Here is a 19819-nt window from a genome sequence, read left to right on the forward strand (position 1 = left end):
ATTGTGTTGCCTACTCTGAGAAGCAGCAGAAATCCCTGACATAAACGTTGCTTGCTGCAAGGTTTCCTGGGTGGTGAGGTGGGAAAGGGCACTGCCCCTCTTCACCTGACCCTCCTCCCTCAGGAAAGCTGGGTTGATGACCCTGTCCACCTACAATGCCAACTGCCTCCAGTTTCTGGCTGGGTGTGTCCTGGGTGTGTAGCTTTTCATGTGGCCACTCAGACTGAAGCTAAGAATCTCCCTCTGCGTGTTTGTGTTTGTGGTTTGGCAAATGTCATGGAGCCTACTCCCATCAAATCCCTGTCACTTTTATGAGACTAAGCCTCTAGGCATGTCTGGAGAATGGGGGCTATATGCTGGGAAGATGAACCCATGACCCTTTTCCTGGAGCTGACTATATGTAGGCCTTGTTCTGATGTTTGGGAAGCAGTTTCTAATGAGCTCTGTAATGAATGAAGGGTATATAACTAGATTATATAACCAAGAGGTAAGATGTATAGAACTAGACTGTGAACTCTAGGAAGACAGAGACTCTGTTGCTTACTTCTGTACCACCAATGTCTACTGCTGTCCTGGTATATGGCCAGTACTCAATAAATGTTGAATGATGCTAAATGATAGTAATACAGCTTAAACTTTGCCCCCCAGATTTTTGGTAATAAGAAGTTATAGGCAGCTGGTGAAAACAACAGTAGCTTTGGACTCAGTCAAACCCCAGCTTGACCACTGTGTAACTTGAGCGAGTTTTCTTCTCTGAACCTATTTTTCAGCTATTAAATGGACCCAGGGACAGCTCTGTTTAACATCGAGGAGGCTCCTCCCTGCATGGCTATGAGAAGCACAGCAAGTCAGCTCCCAGGGTCAAGGCAGGCCTGCCTTGGGGGTCCTGCATGGCTGCAGACTGGGTAACAGCCCTGTCTGCTGCTGGAGATGAATTGTGGGCTTGGAGGTGAGGACAGAGCACTTAACATTATAGTTTCCCTTTCGTAAAAATCCAAAATATTGGCCTGGCTTTCCCCTCCTCCTCCATCTACAGTTCCTCGTCCTGGCCACCTCATCTATTCCCTCCAATCCCCCAGATACTCCCCTGATGCTAAATTCAAACCTAGAAGCTTTCTCACTTACTGAGCACATCCATGGGTGCCAAAGTCCTCGGCTCCAGATGAGTCTTCAAAGCCACTTTCATTGGCTCGTAGGTGATGTCCCTTTTGTCCAGGAAGGCACAGAGCTCGTATACCTCGGAAATGGTCTCTGTCAGGGGCAGCCGGCAAGTCCCCAGCCAGTTCCTACCCAGAGGAAAGGCGTGTTATGAAGAACATCAGCATTGCACCCCAATAGAGTCGAGCCTGTAAACTTTCCATGCCTAGGATGCCTTGCCACAACACTGGCTCAAATCAGGCATTATTAACATCGTTTCCTTGTTTTTTTTTTTTTTTTTTTTTTTAAGACAGAGTCTCACTCTGTCGCCAGGCTGAAGTTCAGTGGCACGATCTCAGCTCACTGCAACCTTCACCTCCCAGGTTCAAGCGATTCTCCTGCCTCAGCCTCCAAAGTAGCTGGGACTACAGGCACCCAACACCACGTCCAGCTAATGTTTTTTTGGTGTGTGTATTTTTAATAGAGACGGGGTTTCTTTTTTTTTTTTTTTTTTTTTTGAGACGGAGTCTTACTCTGTCACCCAGGCTGGAGTGCAGTGGTGCGATCTCGGCTCACTGCAAGCTCCGTCTCCCAGGTTCATGCCATTCTCCTGCCTCAGCCTCCTGAGTAGCTGGGACTACAGGTGCCCGCCACCACGCCCGGCTAATTTTTTGTATTTATAGTAAGGAGATTCTTAGCTTCAGTCTGAGTGGCCACATGAAAACGGGGTTTTACCATGTTGGCCAGGATGGTCTCAATCTCTTGACCTCATGATCTGCCTGCCTTGGCCTCCCAAAGTGCTGGGATTACAGGTGTGAGCCACTGCGCCCGGCCCGTTTCCTTGTTTTAACTGGAAATCTGTCTAACCTTGTAGGAGAGTAAGCCTGGATAACAGGTCACATTTTTGGAACTGAGCTTGACTTATTTCAGCAAAGCCCTCTAAATGGACTAATTTCATGTCTCCAGGCCCTGTTTCAGGTTCCAGGGCCAGCCGAGGGCCCAGCCACTCCCTTTTTGCCCCATACGCATTTGCCCAAGACATCTCAGTCACTGTGCCGCAGCCTGCCACAGTCTTGGAAAAAGACTGGGGTCTGAACATCAACCCCCTTCTCCAAACCCTCCCTTCCAAGGCACCTGTCTTTGCCCTCTGTGACATCAGGGTGAACATCTCTGAAAGAAATGGACTTTATGGGCCAAAAGAGCCCAAAACAACAATATTGGGAAAAGACAGCATTCAGGGTCAGCTGACCCTCTCACAGGGGCTCCAGAAAACCCACTTCTACCTTCAATTTTGGTACCAGACTATTTTGCGACCCTCAGAGAGTTGCTCTGTTGTTCTGCACCTCAGTTTGCCCTTCTACAAAACAGGGTTAGATTCCTTGCCCCTGCACTGAAGACATCCTGAGCTCATCCCACAAGGCAAGGGCTGGGGATCAGCACCTCTGGGAAGCCTGGCCTGGCCTGCCATGCCCTGCTTCTAAGGAGGGCTCACCCCTGGCTATGGCCATTCTGTGTGTCCAGTGAGCCTCCCAAGAGTGGCAGAGGACCTTTGTAGAGGGGTCTGCACAGGGAGGTACCCAGCTCCCTGAGGGTGTGACTGTGGCCTGGTCACCTCAGACCTAGCACAGGGCTAGAACCAGGGAAATGGACTGCAGAGGACAGAAAGAGGAAATGGTCTGAAGCCTTTGAACCTTAGCAACCCTCGTACCTTGGCACCAGCCCTCTCCTTTGAGACCCTAACCTGGTGGTAGTTTGGCGGTGCTGGTGATGGGAATGGCTAAAATGATGGGCTGGCCCCAAGGACACACTTCCCTTCTGGCTAGTGGGAAAGGCCCCAGTTTATTCCGAGAGGGAAGGGCAGAGCCAAGCGTGATGGGACTCAGCGTGCCCTAAGGAGGGCCTCACTTGACATGCTGAAAGAGGACACCATTCCCTGTGATGTACAGTCGGCTTCCGTCTAGCGTGCTCTCGATGCGAAGCTGGCCCAGCGCAGAGTCCGGGTACTTGACCAGCAGACCTAGGGCCATCGTGTAGAGCGGCTTCACAGACTCCAGGCTGACTGTGCGGGCCCCCTTCCCGGGGCTCAGGGGAGGACAGGTGGTCCGGGAACAGCCACCTGTGTCAAGGAAAAGGGTGTATAGAACTAGACTGTGAACTCTAGGAAGGCATGGTCTTCCTAGACCCCCATGGTCATAGCTGGATTGGAGGCTTTGGGGCTCGGTTCCTACTGCTACATCCATTATACTGAGGAGGCTCAGAGGGAGGATATTTCCTTGCACAGTCCAAGTCGAGATCTTCTCAAAATCAGTATAATTTTTTTGTATACTCAGGCTTAGAAATCATAACTATTTGTTGGAAGGTGAGTTGGGAGTGGGGGGATTCATTTGCTGTATCACTAGCATCTGAATTTCCTAAGTTTCAGGAAAGCAGCCATCTGGCCCCAGCCTCTGCAGGAGTCTTCATTAGTCCCAAGCTCTACTGTAACCATCCAAGGGTAAGGAACGGCAACCATAGCCTGGAAACTCTATGTGTGTTACAGGCTTCCTGGATTCACAGCCCCTATTGCTGGCTCTCCTGGGCAGAATTTCCCCCAGAGACATACCTTGTGGCATTATTTTCAGGGTGGGTATTTGGGTTGCTGGTTTATGGGTGGGACCTTTTCTCCTACAGTGGGCCCAGGGTACAGTCCAGAGAATACAGTTATCACAGCCTTCAGGACCCTGCTGCTGTGGCAACAATGTGCCAGTGGGCACACTGCTGGGGGATGTTCGTGGATCATCTCCAATCCTCAGAGCAACCCTACAAGAGGGGGTAGTGCTATCATCATTTCATGCTGAAGAAGCTGCCCTGAGAGGCTAATGAAGTATCTTGCCCTGAACTGCAAAGCTAGGCAGAGGCGGGGCTAGGATTTGAGGTCAGCTCTGTCCAGCACCAAGGTTACCACAGCTGTTTCCCTTATTGTGATGTTAAAGCCACCTTTTGTGTTTGAGGAGTGCTGCCAGCTTCCATAGCCTGGATGTCAACACAATTCCTCCATCTTTGCATTGCTCTGTGGAGCAGGGACTATGCTATCATCCCACAGTGATCTATGTTCTCTGAGGAACAGAAGGCTTTGAGGGAAGGGGCTGAACTCACACTGCCTTAAGTGGATTCTAAGGCCCTGGGACAGGGTCCTGAGACCTGCTGCAGCATGCCACTCCCCACAGAGGGTGGGTTTCTTTTTTGAGAAGGAGTCTTGCTCTGTCACCCAGGCTTGAGTACAGTGGCATGATCTCAGTTCACTGCAGCCTCCTCCTCCCAGGTTCAAGCAATTCTCCTGCCTCAGCCTTCCAAGTAGCTGGGATTACAGGGACACACCACCATGCCCGGCTAATTTTTGTATTTTAGTAGAGATGGATTTTCACTGTGTTGGCCTGGCTGGTCTCGAACTCCTGACCTCAAGTGATCCGCTTGCCTTGGCCTCTCAAAGTGCTGGGATTACAGGCATGAGCCACCAGCGCCTGGTCAAGAGGATGGGTTTCTATTTGTCTGGGAGAAGGCTGGGAAATCTATGCCTGAAGATAAGGAAAGGCTTGATTGCCATGGGATAAATGTCTGGTGATGCCCAGGCCAAATTTCCCATGCGCAGTGCAGTCCTACACATTCTCAGGATGGTGGCTGAAGCCATGCTTAGGTGGCTGGTGCCCTATAACATGCACAGTAGCTTCCATGGAGGCGGAGTTGGGAAATGGAATGATGAACGGCCCTGAGGAAACCATGAGGAGAAGAACAAGCTGGAATGAGGTAGGGCTGGGAGCACGAAGGCCTGGGCTGGACAGGGGTCAGCAAGTGTCAGGAATAGGCAGAAACAGGCACATCTGCCGGGAGTTTCCAGGTGAGGTGATGAGGGAATTTGGGGGCAGGTGAGATGCTCGAAGCACTGAGCATTTCCCACACCTCCAACCATACCTGGAAGAGGAAGGATGGGAGTGACTGGTGGGTGCTCCTAGTCCCCAACACTTTCACAAGCAGGGCAGACCTCCCCTACCCCTGAGAAGCCTGCTCTCAGGTCTGAGACATTCCAGCCTGGCTCCCCACCCAGGCTGGGCTCCTTCTGATCCAGGCTGGGCTGGGCTTCCTACACCCCTGGCTGGTTGCCCACTCCCTACCCTCAGTGGGAAGGCTGAGCCGGCAGAGCAGCATGCAGGATTTCAGGCTGTGAATCCTCTTGGATTCAGAGTCAGCCAGAAGACCCACTTCTCTCACTAACCCCCAAAGCCCGAAGTGGTTGTGGAAGGGGAGATTGTTCTTGGCTTTTCCAGGTCAAACCAAGACTATCAAGGGGAGGCCAAAGTTTCCTGGCGACATACCCATGTTCATCCGGTACCACCTTATGGCTTCAGTGAGTGCAGGGATTTCCAGAATTTCCACTTCTGCTTCTAATACATCAATGTTGGAGAAATTATCCGGTAGTAAAATCTTCTGTGAGCGAAGAAAATTCACTTGAAAAACAAAGGGGAACACAGTGAGTTAATGAGGCTATTTCTGGTTTAACTGCAGGTCCTGGTTTTGGCAGATTTCTGGTGCTGTAACTTATCCTAGGTTCTCCTTGTTCTGAAACAACTTCTCAACATACCTGATTAGATTAGCTTTGAGTGTGTGGTTTTCAAGGTGAAAGACCCCACATTACTTTGTTTTCCTGTGTCTGAGGCCATGGGTGTGGCCTCCCGTGGCTTGGCCTGGGGCTCCCAAGCCAGGCCCTCCTGGTGGGCACACTGGCCCTGAGACTTACCCTGCGAGTCTTGACCCAAGAGCAGGTCATTCCAAAAGAGGGAGTTGTCTTGCTGCTTAGAGAGGAGGGGCCCGGCCGAGCCTGGGCTGGCGGGTGGCACTTGCAGTTTGTCCCTGCCTGGACTGCAGTATGGGAGGCAGAGATGGAGCCAACGCTAATGTCCTGTGTGAATCAACTTGGAGATACAGAAGCACATCACAGACAACTTTCTAGGTGACTATGAATATGAATGACTGGGGTTCCAGACATTTGGGTTCCTAGTGTAACTTGAATGTTTACTACCCTATCTCTCTAGATAGCAGTAGCATCATGGGGTCAAAGAGGTCATTCAGTTCGCATCCCAAACAGAGCTCATCCTGGGGCAGTAGGGGGAGAGAGCCTCTCTGTCAAAGGTGGAAAATCTCATCCTTCCTTAGGCCACTACCTCAAGTGGACAATTCTGCTATGACTCTGAGGGAACCTGTCACTATCTACCCTCCTTCCCTTTTATTCTGAGTTTGCTGACATTAAGAGCAGGTAGCACCATCCTTTGAAACAATCTGGATTCCTCATTTTATGGTGAGAGGAACTGAGGCCTGGAGGCCAGTTGGATACATAAGGGCAGAGTAAGAAGAGAAGCCGACTGGCAACCAGCTGAGCTCCCTGCCCTTCACACCAACTCCTGTGGTCCCTGACACTTTCCAGTGCCCTTTTACAGCCAGGCCATCCCAAAACAAATAGGGAATAAAATAGCCCTGAGTCTAGCAAGATTTTAATGCTGGAATCTGCTTGCCTCCTGGAAGGCTCTGTCATGCTTCCACCACCTCTACCCAGGGAAGCTCCTGAGGCCCTGAGCTCCAAGCTGGGCCTCTGTGGGACATGTAATGGGGAGGGGTGAATGGGCCCTATCAGCCCACCCTCCACCCCACCCCTGGACAGAGCAATCACCAATGAAGCGGAACTCGCTGCACTCGCACTCTATGAGGGCCACCGTCTCAGCTAGCCACAGCAGGTTGTCTTCAGTCACTAGGCTGGGATACTTGGCCACCAGGTCTAGGGGCAGGAAGCAGTAGTGCACCTCCTCTTCTGTGTCTAACAGGGGTGTGTCCATGAGCCCCAGAGGTGCCTTATCATGTAGGCCTGGAAGAGAACATGTAGGCAGTGTCGCCACCTCCCAGAAGCCAGGGGATCTGATTCCAGCAGGGCTTTCACTGACCCAGGGGCCCCAGAGGATGCTAGAGAGACTACCCAGGAGATGGTCCTTGCCACTTGCCAGACACATCTTCCTTCTTTCTCTTTTCAGTTGTAGCTCTAAGATTTGGAAGGCATGTGGTAGGAAGTGGGGCGTGGAAGTCTATTTTTTTTTTCTTTTCTTTTTTGAGAGGGAGTCTCACTCTGTTGCCCAGGCTGGAGTACAGTGGCGCCATCTCGGCTCACTGCAACCTCTGTCTCTCACATTCAACTGGTTCTCCTGCTTCAGCCTCCCAAGTAGCTGGGACTACAGGCATGTGCCACCACACCCAGATAATTTTTGTATTTTTAGTACAGACGGGGTTTCACCATGTTGTCAGGCTGGTCTCGAACTCCTGACCTCACGTGATCCGTCTGCCTCGGCCTCCCAAAGTGCTGGGTTACAGGCATGAGCCACCGTGCCCAGCTGGAAATCTTTTTTTTTTTTTCTTTCTATAAACAGTGAAGGGCAGTGGGACATGTGACATTTCGACTTATGTACCCAAAGTCATTAAATTCATTTACCCATTTGATCCTTTCTAACTGATCAAACCAAACACAGTGATCCACAGACAAAATAGATACTTTTGACACTCCTGGAAGCTAAAATCCATTAATAATCATAAATGCTTTGTACTCATGTCTCAGATAGGCTGAACCATGCTGCCAGGCACCTATCAGACAATGATCATTTGGGGACATTCTGTGTGTGATGGTTGGAGGAAACTCGAAAGAATGGTGGCATTCCCTGATGAATAGGAGGGAGTGGAATGAAGCCTTGCCTTGCCCATGTGAAGCCAGAATGCAGAGGAGTGAGTGTGGAGGAGGATGTTGGTTCCAGCAGGCAAGCAGCCATGGAGAGGGCCTGTGGCAGGGCAGAAGATCAAAGGAGATGACAGAGACTGCCCCAGAAATCAGGCACTCTCTGCTCTCTGGATGGAAGCCATTTCTGTTAGAGTATGGAGAGGGAAAGTTGGTGTGGGCTTTAGGGAGGGCCAGTCTATCCCAATTTACCTGTAAAGGCTGGGCTTTTGATTGGAAATTCTGAGGGTTTGCTAATACACTTCCATGTACGCCAATAGTTCAGAGATGCTCTCTCAGCAACAGGTATGTCTGCAGGCCGCACGCGTAGATGGTGTTTCCCTTCCTTCAGATTATCTAGAGTCTGTTAGATAAAGAAGAGTACTATCTTGAGAATCTAAACCAAGTAACTATCTACCAATTCTAGTGTGACGATCAGGAAAAACAGTATGTGACTTACTTTGGTTTTTTTCTTTTTTTTTTTTTTGAGACAGAGTGTCGTTTTGTTGCCCAGGCTGAAGTGCAGTTGTGTGATCTCAGCTCACTGCAACCTCCACCTCCTGAGTTCAAGCGATTCTCCTGCCTCAGCCTCTCGAGTAGCTGGGATTACAGGCACCTGCCACCACACCCGGCTAATTTTTTTTTTTTTTTTTTTTGTATTTTTAATAGAGACGGAGTTTCACCATGTTGGCCAGGCTGGTCTTGAACTCCTGATCTCAGGTGATCCATCTGCCTCGGCCTCCGAAAGTGTTGAGATTACAGGCATGAACCACCGTGCCCAGTGACTTACTTTAACTGTTTTGAAATAAATTAGGCAATCACACACAAAAAAAATGTAAAAATGTAGGGCTATAGGGTGACGTGCTGATATTCAAAGTCCCAATGATTATTTCTCTTCTGATTTTTGAAACAAGTTTTATTATACTTTTATGTTGAGTAATAGTAATTTATCTTGCACAATCTAAAGAGTAATTTCTATTTAATCATTAAAAACTTGTTATTTTTTGCTATCATTTTCCTTCAAGTGCTCAAAACCACTTTTGACCTGTTATAATTGTGATTTGCTGTTGTTTGTGTTCATCCTAACCCTGGGTAGTGATCTAAGTGGTGAGATTGAGGTATAATAAACATGTCTTATATTGCCACAGGGCTCCACATTTTTCAATGCACTTTGACACATGTTTGCTCATTTACCATGACATGACTGTGAGACAGATGTGGTTGGTGTCTTACTGATGAAGCAGCTGAGGTCAAAGGCTTTGCAGCCTGCCCAAGCAGTCTTCCAAGTCCAGAGCTTGTCAGCTTGAAGGATCAAGCGACCAGGGGTGGGCTGAAGCTGGAGTGGAACACCCCAACTAGGCAAGCCTGAAGCTCAGGGCGGTCTTTGTGCCACCCTTACCCAGGGACCCATTCTCCCTCAAAAGTCCTGCAGGGGGCAGATTATCATAACATCAGCCCCCCCCTTTTTTTTTTTTTTCTGCCTTTACTCTAGAAGAAGATACATAGGATTTTCCCAATAAATTTCTGGATATAGCAGGGCAAGTGGTACTTTAAAGGCACCAGGTCCTCATAATGGACAGATGCCCCAGATTCAGTCTGAAACTAACAAAAGTATCTGCCTCTAAATGCTGCTATGTCAATGAAGCCCTTAAGTTGCTCTCAAAAATCCTGAGCATTGAGACTAGCCCTCTGGTGGCCAAGCTATAAACTGTGCCCGCATAATCACTTAAGGTCGATGCAAAAGAAGGCGGGCCAGAGTGGGAGAATCTTTCCCACTTTGGATGGTTGGAGGGTTTGCAAAAGCACTGGGCAATGGTGGGATCATGGGGAGTGCTTTCCTGTGGCAGTGAACAATGGGGGAGACAGTGTGTGTGTAGAACGCTGGAAGACAGTCTGTCATTCATTTGAGAAATACTCATTGTGCATCACCAGGGCCACAGTCAGACACTGTGCCTGCCCTCAAGAAGCTCTCAGCTTGGGAGAGAAGAAAGACATGAAAAACCACAATTTACGTATACTGAGATTAGAGCCAGTGTCAGTTACGAAGTTTCTGGACTTCCAGGAACCCTGGGATTTCTTTCCACAGCATTAGAAGGGAGCATTAGAGTCTCCCTCTGTCACCCAGGCTGGAGTGCAGTGGTGCAATCTAGGTTCACTGCAACCTCCGCCTCCTGGGTTCAAGTGATTCTCCTGCCTCAGCCTCCCAAGTACCTGGGATTACAGGTGCCTGTCACCATGCCCGGCTAATTTTTGGATTTCTACTAGAGATGGGGTTTCACCATGTTGGCCAGGATGGTCTCGAACTCCTGGCCTTAAATGATCCACCAGCCTTGGCTGGTGCTGGGATTATAGGTGTGAGCCACTGTGCCCAGGCCTGCCTCTCCATTTTCTCTCCTTTCCCCTAGTCCTGGTCCCCTAGCCCCCAGGTCCTCTCCACACAGTGATCTTGCAAACATATGAGGTGAGTCCAAATCACTCCTCATCTTAAAAAACTTTAGTGCTTCCTGTTGCTATGGGATAAATCCAGATTCTCCTTTGCATTGCACATAATGTCCTTCACAATCAATGGAGGGAGTAGGGTATACATGAAAAGCACAAGGGCTTTGGACTCAGCATATCTGGGGTAAATCCTGACTCTGTCACTTAAGAGCTAACATTTATTAGCCATGGACTTTTAAACTGAATCCTTCCAATCTTCCCCTGACAACAAACTAGGCTCTGGTCTCACCACTCCCTTTGAGGACATGGGAAACTAGGTCCAGGAAGAGGTAGGGGACTAAGTGCACCAAGTAAGTGGAGATGCTAGGAACGAAACCCAGGACTCTGGAGCCCAAGCCCTTAGCGACTGTTTTGTTTTTATTGATATGTTATAGTTGTTCATATTTTTGGGGTACATGTGATATTTTGATACATGGATACAATGTATAATGATTAATTTAGGGTAATGAAGATATCCATCACGTCATTTTTTTTTTTTTTTTTTTTGAGACAGAGTCTCACTCTATCACCTAGGCTGGAGTGCAGTGGCATGATCACAGTTCACTGCAGCCTCAACATACTGGGCTCAACTGATCCTCCCACCTTACTCTCCTGAGTAGCTGGGACCACAGGTGCACATCACAATACCCTACTATTTTTTTTTTTTTTTTTTTTTGAGACAAGGTCTCACTCTGTTGCCCAGGCTGGAGTGCAGTGGCACAATCTTGGCTCACTGCAACCTCCGCCTCCCAGGTTCAGGTGATCCTCCCACCTCAGCCTCTGGAATAGCTGGGACCACAGGCGTGCACCACCACACCTGGCTAATTTTTTTGTATTTTTAGTAGAGGTAGGGTTTCGCCACATTGCCCTGGCTGGTCTCAAACTCCTGGACTCAAGTGATCTGCCTACCTCAGCCTCCTAAAGTACTGGGATTGCAGGCATGATCCACCGCTCCCGGCCCACAGCCAGCTAATTTTTAAGTTTTTTTGTAAAGACAGGGCTTTGCCATGTTTTCCAGGCTGGTCTTAAACTCCTGGGCTCAAGCGATCCTCCCACATTGGCCTCCTGGGATTATAGGCATGAACCACTGGGACAGACCCATCACCTCAAACATTTATCTTTTCTTTGTAATAGAAACATTCCAATGATTTTCTTCTAGCTAGTTTGAAATATACAATATATTATTGTTAACTATAGTATTCCTAGCACACTACCAAATACAAGAGCTTATTCCTTTTATTTGACTGTATTGTACCCATTATTCAAATTCTTTTCATCCCCTTCCCTCCTCCTACTTCTCCCAGCCTCTGCTGCCTTCCACTTGTCATGTAACTTCTCCAAGCCTCAGGTTCCTCACAGGCAAAGTCGAGGCAGTAAAATCTGGAAGGTGTTGTAAGGATTAAATGAAACAGTATGTTAATTTCCTTTCTCTTGGAGGTCATATCCTAAATTTCCTTCCTCCCTCCCTCCCTCCCTTCCTTCCTTCCTTCTTTCTTTTCTTTTCTTTCTTTTTTTTTTTTTAATAGGGCCTTGCTGTGTCACCCACACTGGAGTGCAGTGGTACAATCATCATGGCTCATTGCAGCCTCGACCTCTTGGGCTTAAACAATCCTCCTGCCTCAACCTCCCAAGTAGCTGGATCACAGCTGTGTGCCGCAACACCCAACTAACTTTTTGATTTTTTGTAGAGATGAGGTCTTGCTATGTGGCCCAGGCTGGTCTCAAACTCGTTAGCTCAAGTGATCCTCCCACCTCGGCCTCCCAAAGTGTTGGGATTACAGGCATCAGCCACTGCGCCCAGCCTAAATTACCTTTCCAGCCTCATCTCCCATCATTCTTTATGTTTACACCCCATCATCAGTGACACTAAACTCCACAAAACTCCAAAAACACATCACATTCTTTGACACCTCCCTAGCTTTGTGTACGCTATTCCATCTGCCCAGAATACTCCTCCCCATTCTGTTCCTGAAGAGGCTGGAACCTCTCCGAGCCAGAATGGGTCATCCTCCCACTTTGTTCCCATAGACACCCAACACTTTCACTTCTCTCTGCAGGCCTCTGGCTCAGTTTCAGGCCAGTTCTTCCCCCTATACCAAGCTTCCTGGGGAGAGGCTGGTTTGATGCATCCCCATTTTGTATTCTAGAACCTAGCATGCATATGAAAGAATGCATGAAAATGGAGGGCTAGCCAGGTGCGGTGGCTCACACCTGTAATCCCAGCACTTTGGGAGGCCGAGCTGGGCAGATCACTTGAGGTCAGGAGTTTGAGACAAGCCTGGCCAACATGGTGAAACCCTGTCTCTACTAAATATACAAAAAATTAGCCAGGCTTGGTGGTGCATGCCTGTAGTCCCAGCTACTCTAGAGGCTGAGGCAATCATTTGAACCCGGGAGGCAGAGGTTGCAGTGAGCTAAGATCACGCCACTGCACTCAAGCCTGGGAGACAGAGCGAGACTCCAGCTCAAAAAATAAATAAATAAAAAATAAAAAATAAATAAAATAAATAAATAAAAGAAAAAGGAAGGGCTGGAGGGCTGATTTTCTGCAAAGAAAAGCAAAAAGAGACATGGGAGATCTCCAAAGGAACAAACAGAGTAGACTGCACTCATAAAACTGAGAAAGATGGAAAGATGTTGAGTATCCAAAACCACAGGAAAAACCAGCACAAGATTTCAATGGGCAGAGCCTATGGAGTTCAGAGGACAGTGAAGACAGGGATTCCACCTTGGAATCTGGAGGCCAGAGGGAAGACCTAAGCGGGAGAGGGACAGGGATGAAGGAGAGGGAGAGAGGATGGCAAGAAGAAAGAGTTCAGCTTAGGTCTGATTTGTGATGGACAGAAAGACAGTAGGTGAAGTAGCAAGAAAAGGGTGAAACTAGGGAGAGTCAGCTAGGGGAGCCTAGCACTCTAAGCCCATGCTCAGTGGACCGCATCACAGGAACCTGAACCTGCCACTTACTTCACCTGCAGATTCAAGCCCCAAGATTCTGTCTCACTGGAGAAAATAATAGTGCCCTTGAACAAGTCTAAATTGGCCACATAGGAGGAGGCCTGTGGTGGGGAGAGGAGGATATAAATCCCTGCGCAGGACAACACTCCTATTTGGAGGTGTTTGGTACTGGATGTGTCCTCTGGAATGGGTCAGTAATGATAGTCTAGCTAGTTTGAGAGGAGATGTGCTAGTTGAGGAGAGAATGATCTATTTTGCAGAAATGAAATCTCCATTTCCTGCTATTTTCAAGCATGTAAAGTGCTAGCAGCACCACTTCCCCCAAGAAAAGTATGCCTGAGAAACCTTAAAAGAGAGAAAAACTGGCCAGGCATGGTGGCTCACACCTGTGATCCCAGCACTTTGGGAGGCTGAGGGGGTGGATCATGAGATCAGGAGACTGAGATCATCCTGGCTAACACGGTGAAACCCCGCCTCTATTAAAAATACAAAAAAATTAGCCGGGCATGGTGGCGGGTGCCTGTAGTCACAGCTACTCGGGAGGCTGAGGCAGGAGAATGGCATGAACCCAGGAGGCAGAGCTTGCATGAGCTGAGATTGCGCCACTGCACTCCAGCCTGGGCGACAGAGCGAGACTCAGTCTCAAAAAAAAAAAAAAAAAAAGAGAGAGAGAGAAACTACTAAAACAAACAAGTCCACAAAGATTGCCATCCTTGCCAGTCAGGTCATGCTGCATGCCAGGCCCAGGCATCGGCCTTGACCTAGGCTCAGGAGCCTCGACAAGGCTGTTTTCCAAACTCTGTCAACCAGTACTTGCTCTGACTTCTAGAAATACAAGTCCTCTACTCACGGAAAGCCATTCGGGTGCTATAAGAAATCACAGAAACCATTCCTCAGCCCCTCACTTACTTATTTTTGGTCTGCCAGTTTCCCCTAATAGATATAATCTCCCCAAGACCTCAGGACCTTGACTGTTTTGTCCTCTGCCGTATTTGCAGCACCTAGAACAAGGCCTGTGGGGTCTCAAATACCTTTTTGTTCAATGAATGGCTAAATGAATGAAGAACATTCCAGAGAGCCTGGGCTTCCAGCTGCCCTCTAGCTTTGCTGACTGAAGTTGCAACAGAGTGTGTGGCTGGTCTGCTATAGACTGACTTCAAGTCTGCTTTCATCTGCCTGAATACAACTTCTAGGAATTTTACTTTTCACATGTAATGAGCTGGAAAAAGTTATTGGAGAGAGGATTTCTTAAGGAAAATACAGACCTTAAATCAATTCAGATAGCTAATTTCTAGCACAAGGATAACTGATGTTGCTTTTGGCCTAGATAGTGATGAAAAAAATATGTCAATCAGAAGCAACATAAAACTGATGGCGTGGGGAAGTATGTGTATGTATATGTGTGGTTGCAAAGATGGCTGACAAATGCACCCTGCTGGCAGAGCTTTGGGACTTAGCAGAGGTTTTCCAAAGCAGCAGCAGTTCTCAGAGATGCCTTATGCTGTGATGTAGGCTGTTGGAAGGAATGTGATGGTAAAGGAGCTTGGGGGAACTTGCAAATCCCTGACTGCCTTGTAAAGATAAGGAGGGCCAGCACTGCTTTAAGGCTCAAGGAAACCAAGGCTGGTAGAACAAAAGGATGTGCAGAACAGCTGCTGTCAGCCCCCAAAGCCAAACAAGACTCAGCTTTTTGCATTTCAAATCTACCCCTTCACTGCTGGCTCCAGTCCCCTTACTCTGCAGAAGTCATCTTGGGCATAGCATAGAGTGCTCTCTCAGCAGATATGTTGTTAAGCACATGCAAATGCTGGGTACTGTGATAGGTGCTAGGTGTTTGTTTCATGAAAACATGAAAAGAGTACAGTCCAGTGAGGGAGAAAGACATATGAATACATGATCACAATAGAATTAGCACTGCTAGAACAGGGGGATTCAGTGTGTTATGAGAGCAGAGAGACAAAAACTTAGGAAATGTCAGGATAGTCTTCCAGTGGGCCACATTCAGGCCAAATCTTTTTTTTTTTTTTTTTTTTTCCCGAGATGGAGTCTCGCTCTGTTGCCTAAGCCACAGTGCAGTGGTGCAATCTGGGCTCACCGCAATCTCCACCTCCCAGGTTCAAGTGATTCTCCTGCCTCAGCCTCCTAAGTAGCTGGGATTACAGTTGCCTGCCACCATGCCTGGCTAATTTTTGTATTTTTAGTAGAGATGGGGTTTCACCATCTTGGCCAAGTTGGTCTCAAACTCCTGACCTCAAGTGATGCACCTGCCTCAGCCTCCCAAAGAGCTGGGATTACAGGCGTGAGCCACCGCCCCTGGCTTAGGGCAAATCTTAAAAGGCGAGAAATCCAGGAAGAGGAAACAGCAAGTGAAAAGGTATAGAGAGAAAGCATGTGGGGTGCTTGGGGTATGGCTGAACTTCAACGTGTGTGTGTGCCTGTGTGTGTTCATGTGTGTGTGCATGTGTATGTGGCCCTGCCTGCATGTAGGTGTGTGTCTTTGTTGGGATATGAATCAGCACAAGCAGATGGGCCAGCCTATGAGGAGCCCTGATGCCATGTCAAGGGGTTTGCATTTGAGTCATCCACTTACCCATACCACAGACAAGCTACACAGTTGGGATGAATATCTGCTGCTTATGTCATCCTCTTCCTTTCCAAGATCACAGTCATAATCTCACATCATGAGTAATGGGAAATGTGAGACTGCCACTGGTCTATTTTCTTAAAAACATCATTTGTGTGATCAACATAAAAACTCCCTGGCTCCCTTGAGCACAAGGAATGAAGGCGGGTTTGGGTTGCTTGCTGGTAGCAGAATGCTCACAAAGGGAACAATTTAAATTTCCAAACTGAGAAGTCCCCAGAAGGTGTGAAAAAGGAAACATAAGTAGCATGTCCTGTCAACACATTGTCCTCAGTGGACTTCAGGGGGAAAGTAAAAGAGAATAGATAATCTGCCATGAACCTTAAACCCTGGTGAATGACCCTGAAGGGAAATTCCACACTCTGCAGCTGTGACTCCCACCCAGGCTGATGGATGTGAAGGGCTCAGATCAGTTTACATTTAGGTGAAGTGGCCTTCCCAAATTACACAGGAAGTTCTAGGAGGCCCTGTGATATTAATGTGTGGATCTGTAATGTCTACTTTGTATTTCTCCTATAAACAATATACAGTATTCCAAAACATCCAGATTCATGGATTTACATATCAGCTTTTATGACTCCCAAATTTTTATCTCTAGGCCTAACTGTTTCCATGAATTCCAGACCTGTACATCTAGCGCCTCCTGTTTACCTTCCCTTGGATGGTTTTATTGCACTTTCATTGTCAAACTCAACATGTTCAGATCCTAACTCCTGATTTTCCTCGCTAAACCTGTGTACACATCCCTCAAAATCCATCATTCATCTGGTTGCTCAGGAAAGAAACAAAGGAGTTGTCCATTCTCTCTCACCCTACATTCAATTCATCAGCAAACCCTGTCAGTTCTACCAGCAAGACATATTCAGAGTGTGAACACCTCTAACACCACTATTACCACCATAGACCAAACCACCATTATCTTTCATCTGGATACTGCAGGAGCCTCTTAACTGGTCCGTCCACTTCCTCTCTTGCTCTGCTGTAGTCTAGGCTGGGGGTCAGCAAGTTTTTTTCTGTAAAAGGTCTGACAGTAAATATTTTAGGCTTTGCTAACCACATGGTCTCTGTCAACTCAACCACTCAGCTCTGTGTTATAGCTTGAGAGCAGCCGTAGACAACACATAAACAAATGAGCATAGCTATATTCCAGTAAAACTTTATCAATGGCACTGAAATTTGATTTTTTTTTTTTTTTTGAGACGGAGTGTTGCTCAGCCGTCCAGGCTGGAGTGCAGTGGTGTGATCTCAGCTTACTGCAACCACCGTCTCCCGGGTTCAAGCAATTCTCTCATCTCAGCCTCCCAAGTAGCTGGGATTACAGGCACTTGCCATCATGCCTGACTAATTTTTGTATTTTAGTAGAGATGGGGTTTCACTATGTTGGCTAGGCTGGTCTTGAACTCCTGACCTCAGGTGATCCGCCCGCCTTGGCCTCCCAAAGTGTTAGGATTACAGGCGTAAGCCACCACGCCCCGGCCTGAAATTTGAATTTCATATGATTTTTACATAGCACAAAATATTTTTGATTTTTTTTCAACCATCTAAAAATGTAAAACCCATTCTTAGCTCATGGGCTTTCTAAAAAAGGTAGTGGCTGAATTTCGTCCATGGGCTGTAGTTTGCAGATTCTTGATCTAAGGTTAAGCCAGCAGCCAATGATCTTTCTCTTTTTTTTGGAGATAGAGTCTCACTCTGCCGCCCAGGCTGGAGTACAGTGGTGTGATCTTGCCTCACTGCAACCTCCACCTCCTGGATTCAAGCGATTCCCCTGCTTTAGCCTCCTGAGTAGCTGGGATTACAGGCGCGTGCCACCATGCCCAGCTAATTTTTGTATTTTTAGTAGAGACGGGGTTTCACCATGTTGGTCAGGCTGGCCACCTCAGCCTCCCAAAGTGCTGGGATTACAGGCGTGAGCCACTGCACCCAGACTTTTTTTTTTTTTTTTAAAGAGAAGGTCTTGCTCTGTCACCCTGGCTGGGATGCAGTGGTGAAATCTCGGCTTACTACAGCCTTGAACTCCTGGGCTCATGTGATCCTCCTGGCTTCAGCCTTCTGAGTAGCTGAGACTACCGGCACATGCTACCATGCCTGGCTAATTTTCAATTTTTTCGTAGAGATGATGTCTTGTTATGTTGCCCAGGCTGGTTTCCAACTCCTGGCCTCAGGTGATCCTCCCACCTCAGCATCCCAAAGTGTTGAGATTACAAGTGTGAGCCACCGTGCCCAGCCCCTCTCTCCCTCCCTCCCTCCTTCCCTTCTTTCTTTCTTTCTTTCTTTCTTCCTTCCTCCCTTCCTTCCTTTCTTCTCTCCCTTTCTCCCTCTCTTCCTCTCCCTCCCTCCTTCCTTCCCTCTCTCTTTCCTTTTTTTTCTTTCCTTTTCTTTCTTTCCTTTTCTCTTTCTTTCTTTTTCTTTCTTTTTCTTCCTTCCTTTCTCTTTCTTTCTCTTTCTTTCTTTTCGTTCTTTCATTCTTTCTTTTCTTCTTTATTGAGATATATTTCACATATTTTAAAACTTACCCATTTAAAGCATGCAATTCAGTGGCTTTTAGTCTATTAACAGAATCAAGCAACCATCACCACAATCTATTTCAATATCCCTAAAAGAAAGCCTATACCCATTAACAGTCACTGCTCATTCTCCATTCTCACTCATCCATCCTTCCTACTCTGAGCCCCAGCCCTAGGAAGCCACTTATCTACCTTCTGTCTCTATAAATTTGCCTATTCTGCACATTTTAGATAAATAGAATGATACAATATGTGGTGCTATTTTATTTATTTATTTATTTGTTTGTTTGTTATAGAGATGGGGTTTCGTCATATTGCCCAGGCTGGTCTTGAACTCCTAAGCTCAAGTGATCCACCCACCTCGGTCTCCCAAAGTGCTGGGATTATAGGCATGAGCCACCGCACCCAGCTGTGTCTATCTTCTATACACATAATCATACAAAAGGACTGTTTATTTCACTTAGCTGATTTTTTTTCATTTAGCATTTTATATATACATATATATATATATATAGAGAGAGAGAGAGAGAGAGAGAGAAAGACAGGGTCTTGCTTTTGTCATTCAGGCTGGAACACAGTGGTGCAAACACGATTCATTGCAGCCTTGACCTCCCTGGCTCAAGCGATCCTCCTGCCTCAGCCTCCCAAGTAGTTGGGACTATAGGCATGAGCCATCATGCCTAGCTAAATTTCTTTTTTAATTTTTGGCAGAGACGGAATCTCACTTTGTTGCCCAGGCTGGTCTCGAACTTCTGGCTTCAAGCAATCCTCCCGCCTCAGCCTCCAAAAGCTACCTATAACATTTAGAATAAATCCTGTGTCTTCACCATGGCTTTCAAGGTTCTGCAAGATCTGGCTTACTCTGACTTCACTGTCAACCTTTGACATCTCCCTACCTCTCACTGTACTTTACAATGGCCTCCAAGTGGGCCAAAGAGTCACTATAACCTCAGGGTATTAATGTTTAACTACTCCTTTTTTTTTTTTTTTTTTTTTTTTTTGAGATAGTCTCACTCTGTTAGCTAGGCTGGAGTGCAGTGGCGCAATCTCAGCTCCCTGCAACCTCCACATCCTGGATTCAAGTGATACTCCTGCCTTAGCCTCCAGAGCAGCTAGGATTACAGGCATGAGCCACCATGCCCAGCTAATTTTTTGTGTTTTGTTTGTTTGTTTGTTTTTGAGATGGAGTCTCGCTCTGTTGCCCAGGCTGAAGTGCAGTGGCACGATCTCGGCTCACTGTAACCTCCACCTCCGGGGTTCAAGCGATTCTTCTGCCTCAGCCTCCCGAGTAGCTGGGATTATAGGTGTGCAACACCA

The 19819-nt window shown here is 47.5% G+C and overlaps 1 protein-coding gene across 5 annotated transcripts in view; it reads right to left on the reverse strand.

The window, feature by feature from the left end:
- Positions 1-19819, reverse strand: part of KCTD19 (potassium channel tetramerization domain containing 19) — a 37868-nt gene that overhangs the window by 6661 nt on the left and 11388 nt on the right. For 4 of the 5 annotated variants that reach the window (XM_077984315.1, XM_001087763.5, XM_015126380.3 and 1 more), the window contains 5 exons: positions 8132-8282; positions 6836-7027; positions 5487-5618; positions 3043-3253; positions 1126-1286 (listed from right to left, as the gene is read on the reverse strand). In XM_077984315.1, coding sequence (XP_077840441.1) covers positions 1126-1286; positions 3043-3253; positions 5487-5618; positions 6836-7027; positions 8132-8282 — 847 coding nt within the window. The remainder of the gene's footprint in view (positions 1-1125; positions 1287-3042; positions 3254-5486; positions 5619-6835; positions 7028-8131; positions 8283-19819) is intronic. The other variant, XM_077984316.1, reaches the window with a different exon arrangement.

The sequence above is a fragment of the Macaca mulatta genome, chromosome 20 (genome assembly GCF_049350105.2).
Source record: "Macaca mulatta isolate MMU2019108-1 chromosome 20, T2T-MMU8v2.0, whole genome shotgun sequence".
In the NCBI taxonomy this organism is placed as follows: Eukaryota; Metazoa; Chordata; class Mammalia; order Primates; family Cercopithecidae; genus Macaca; species Macaca mulatta.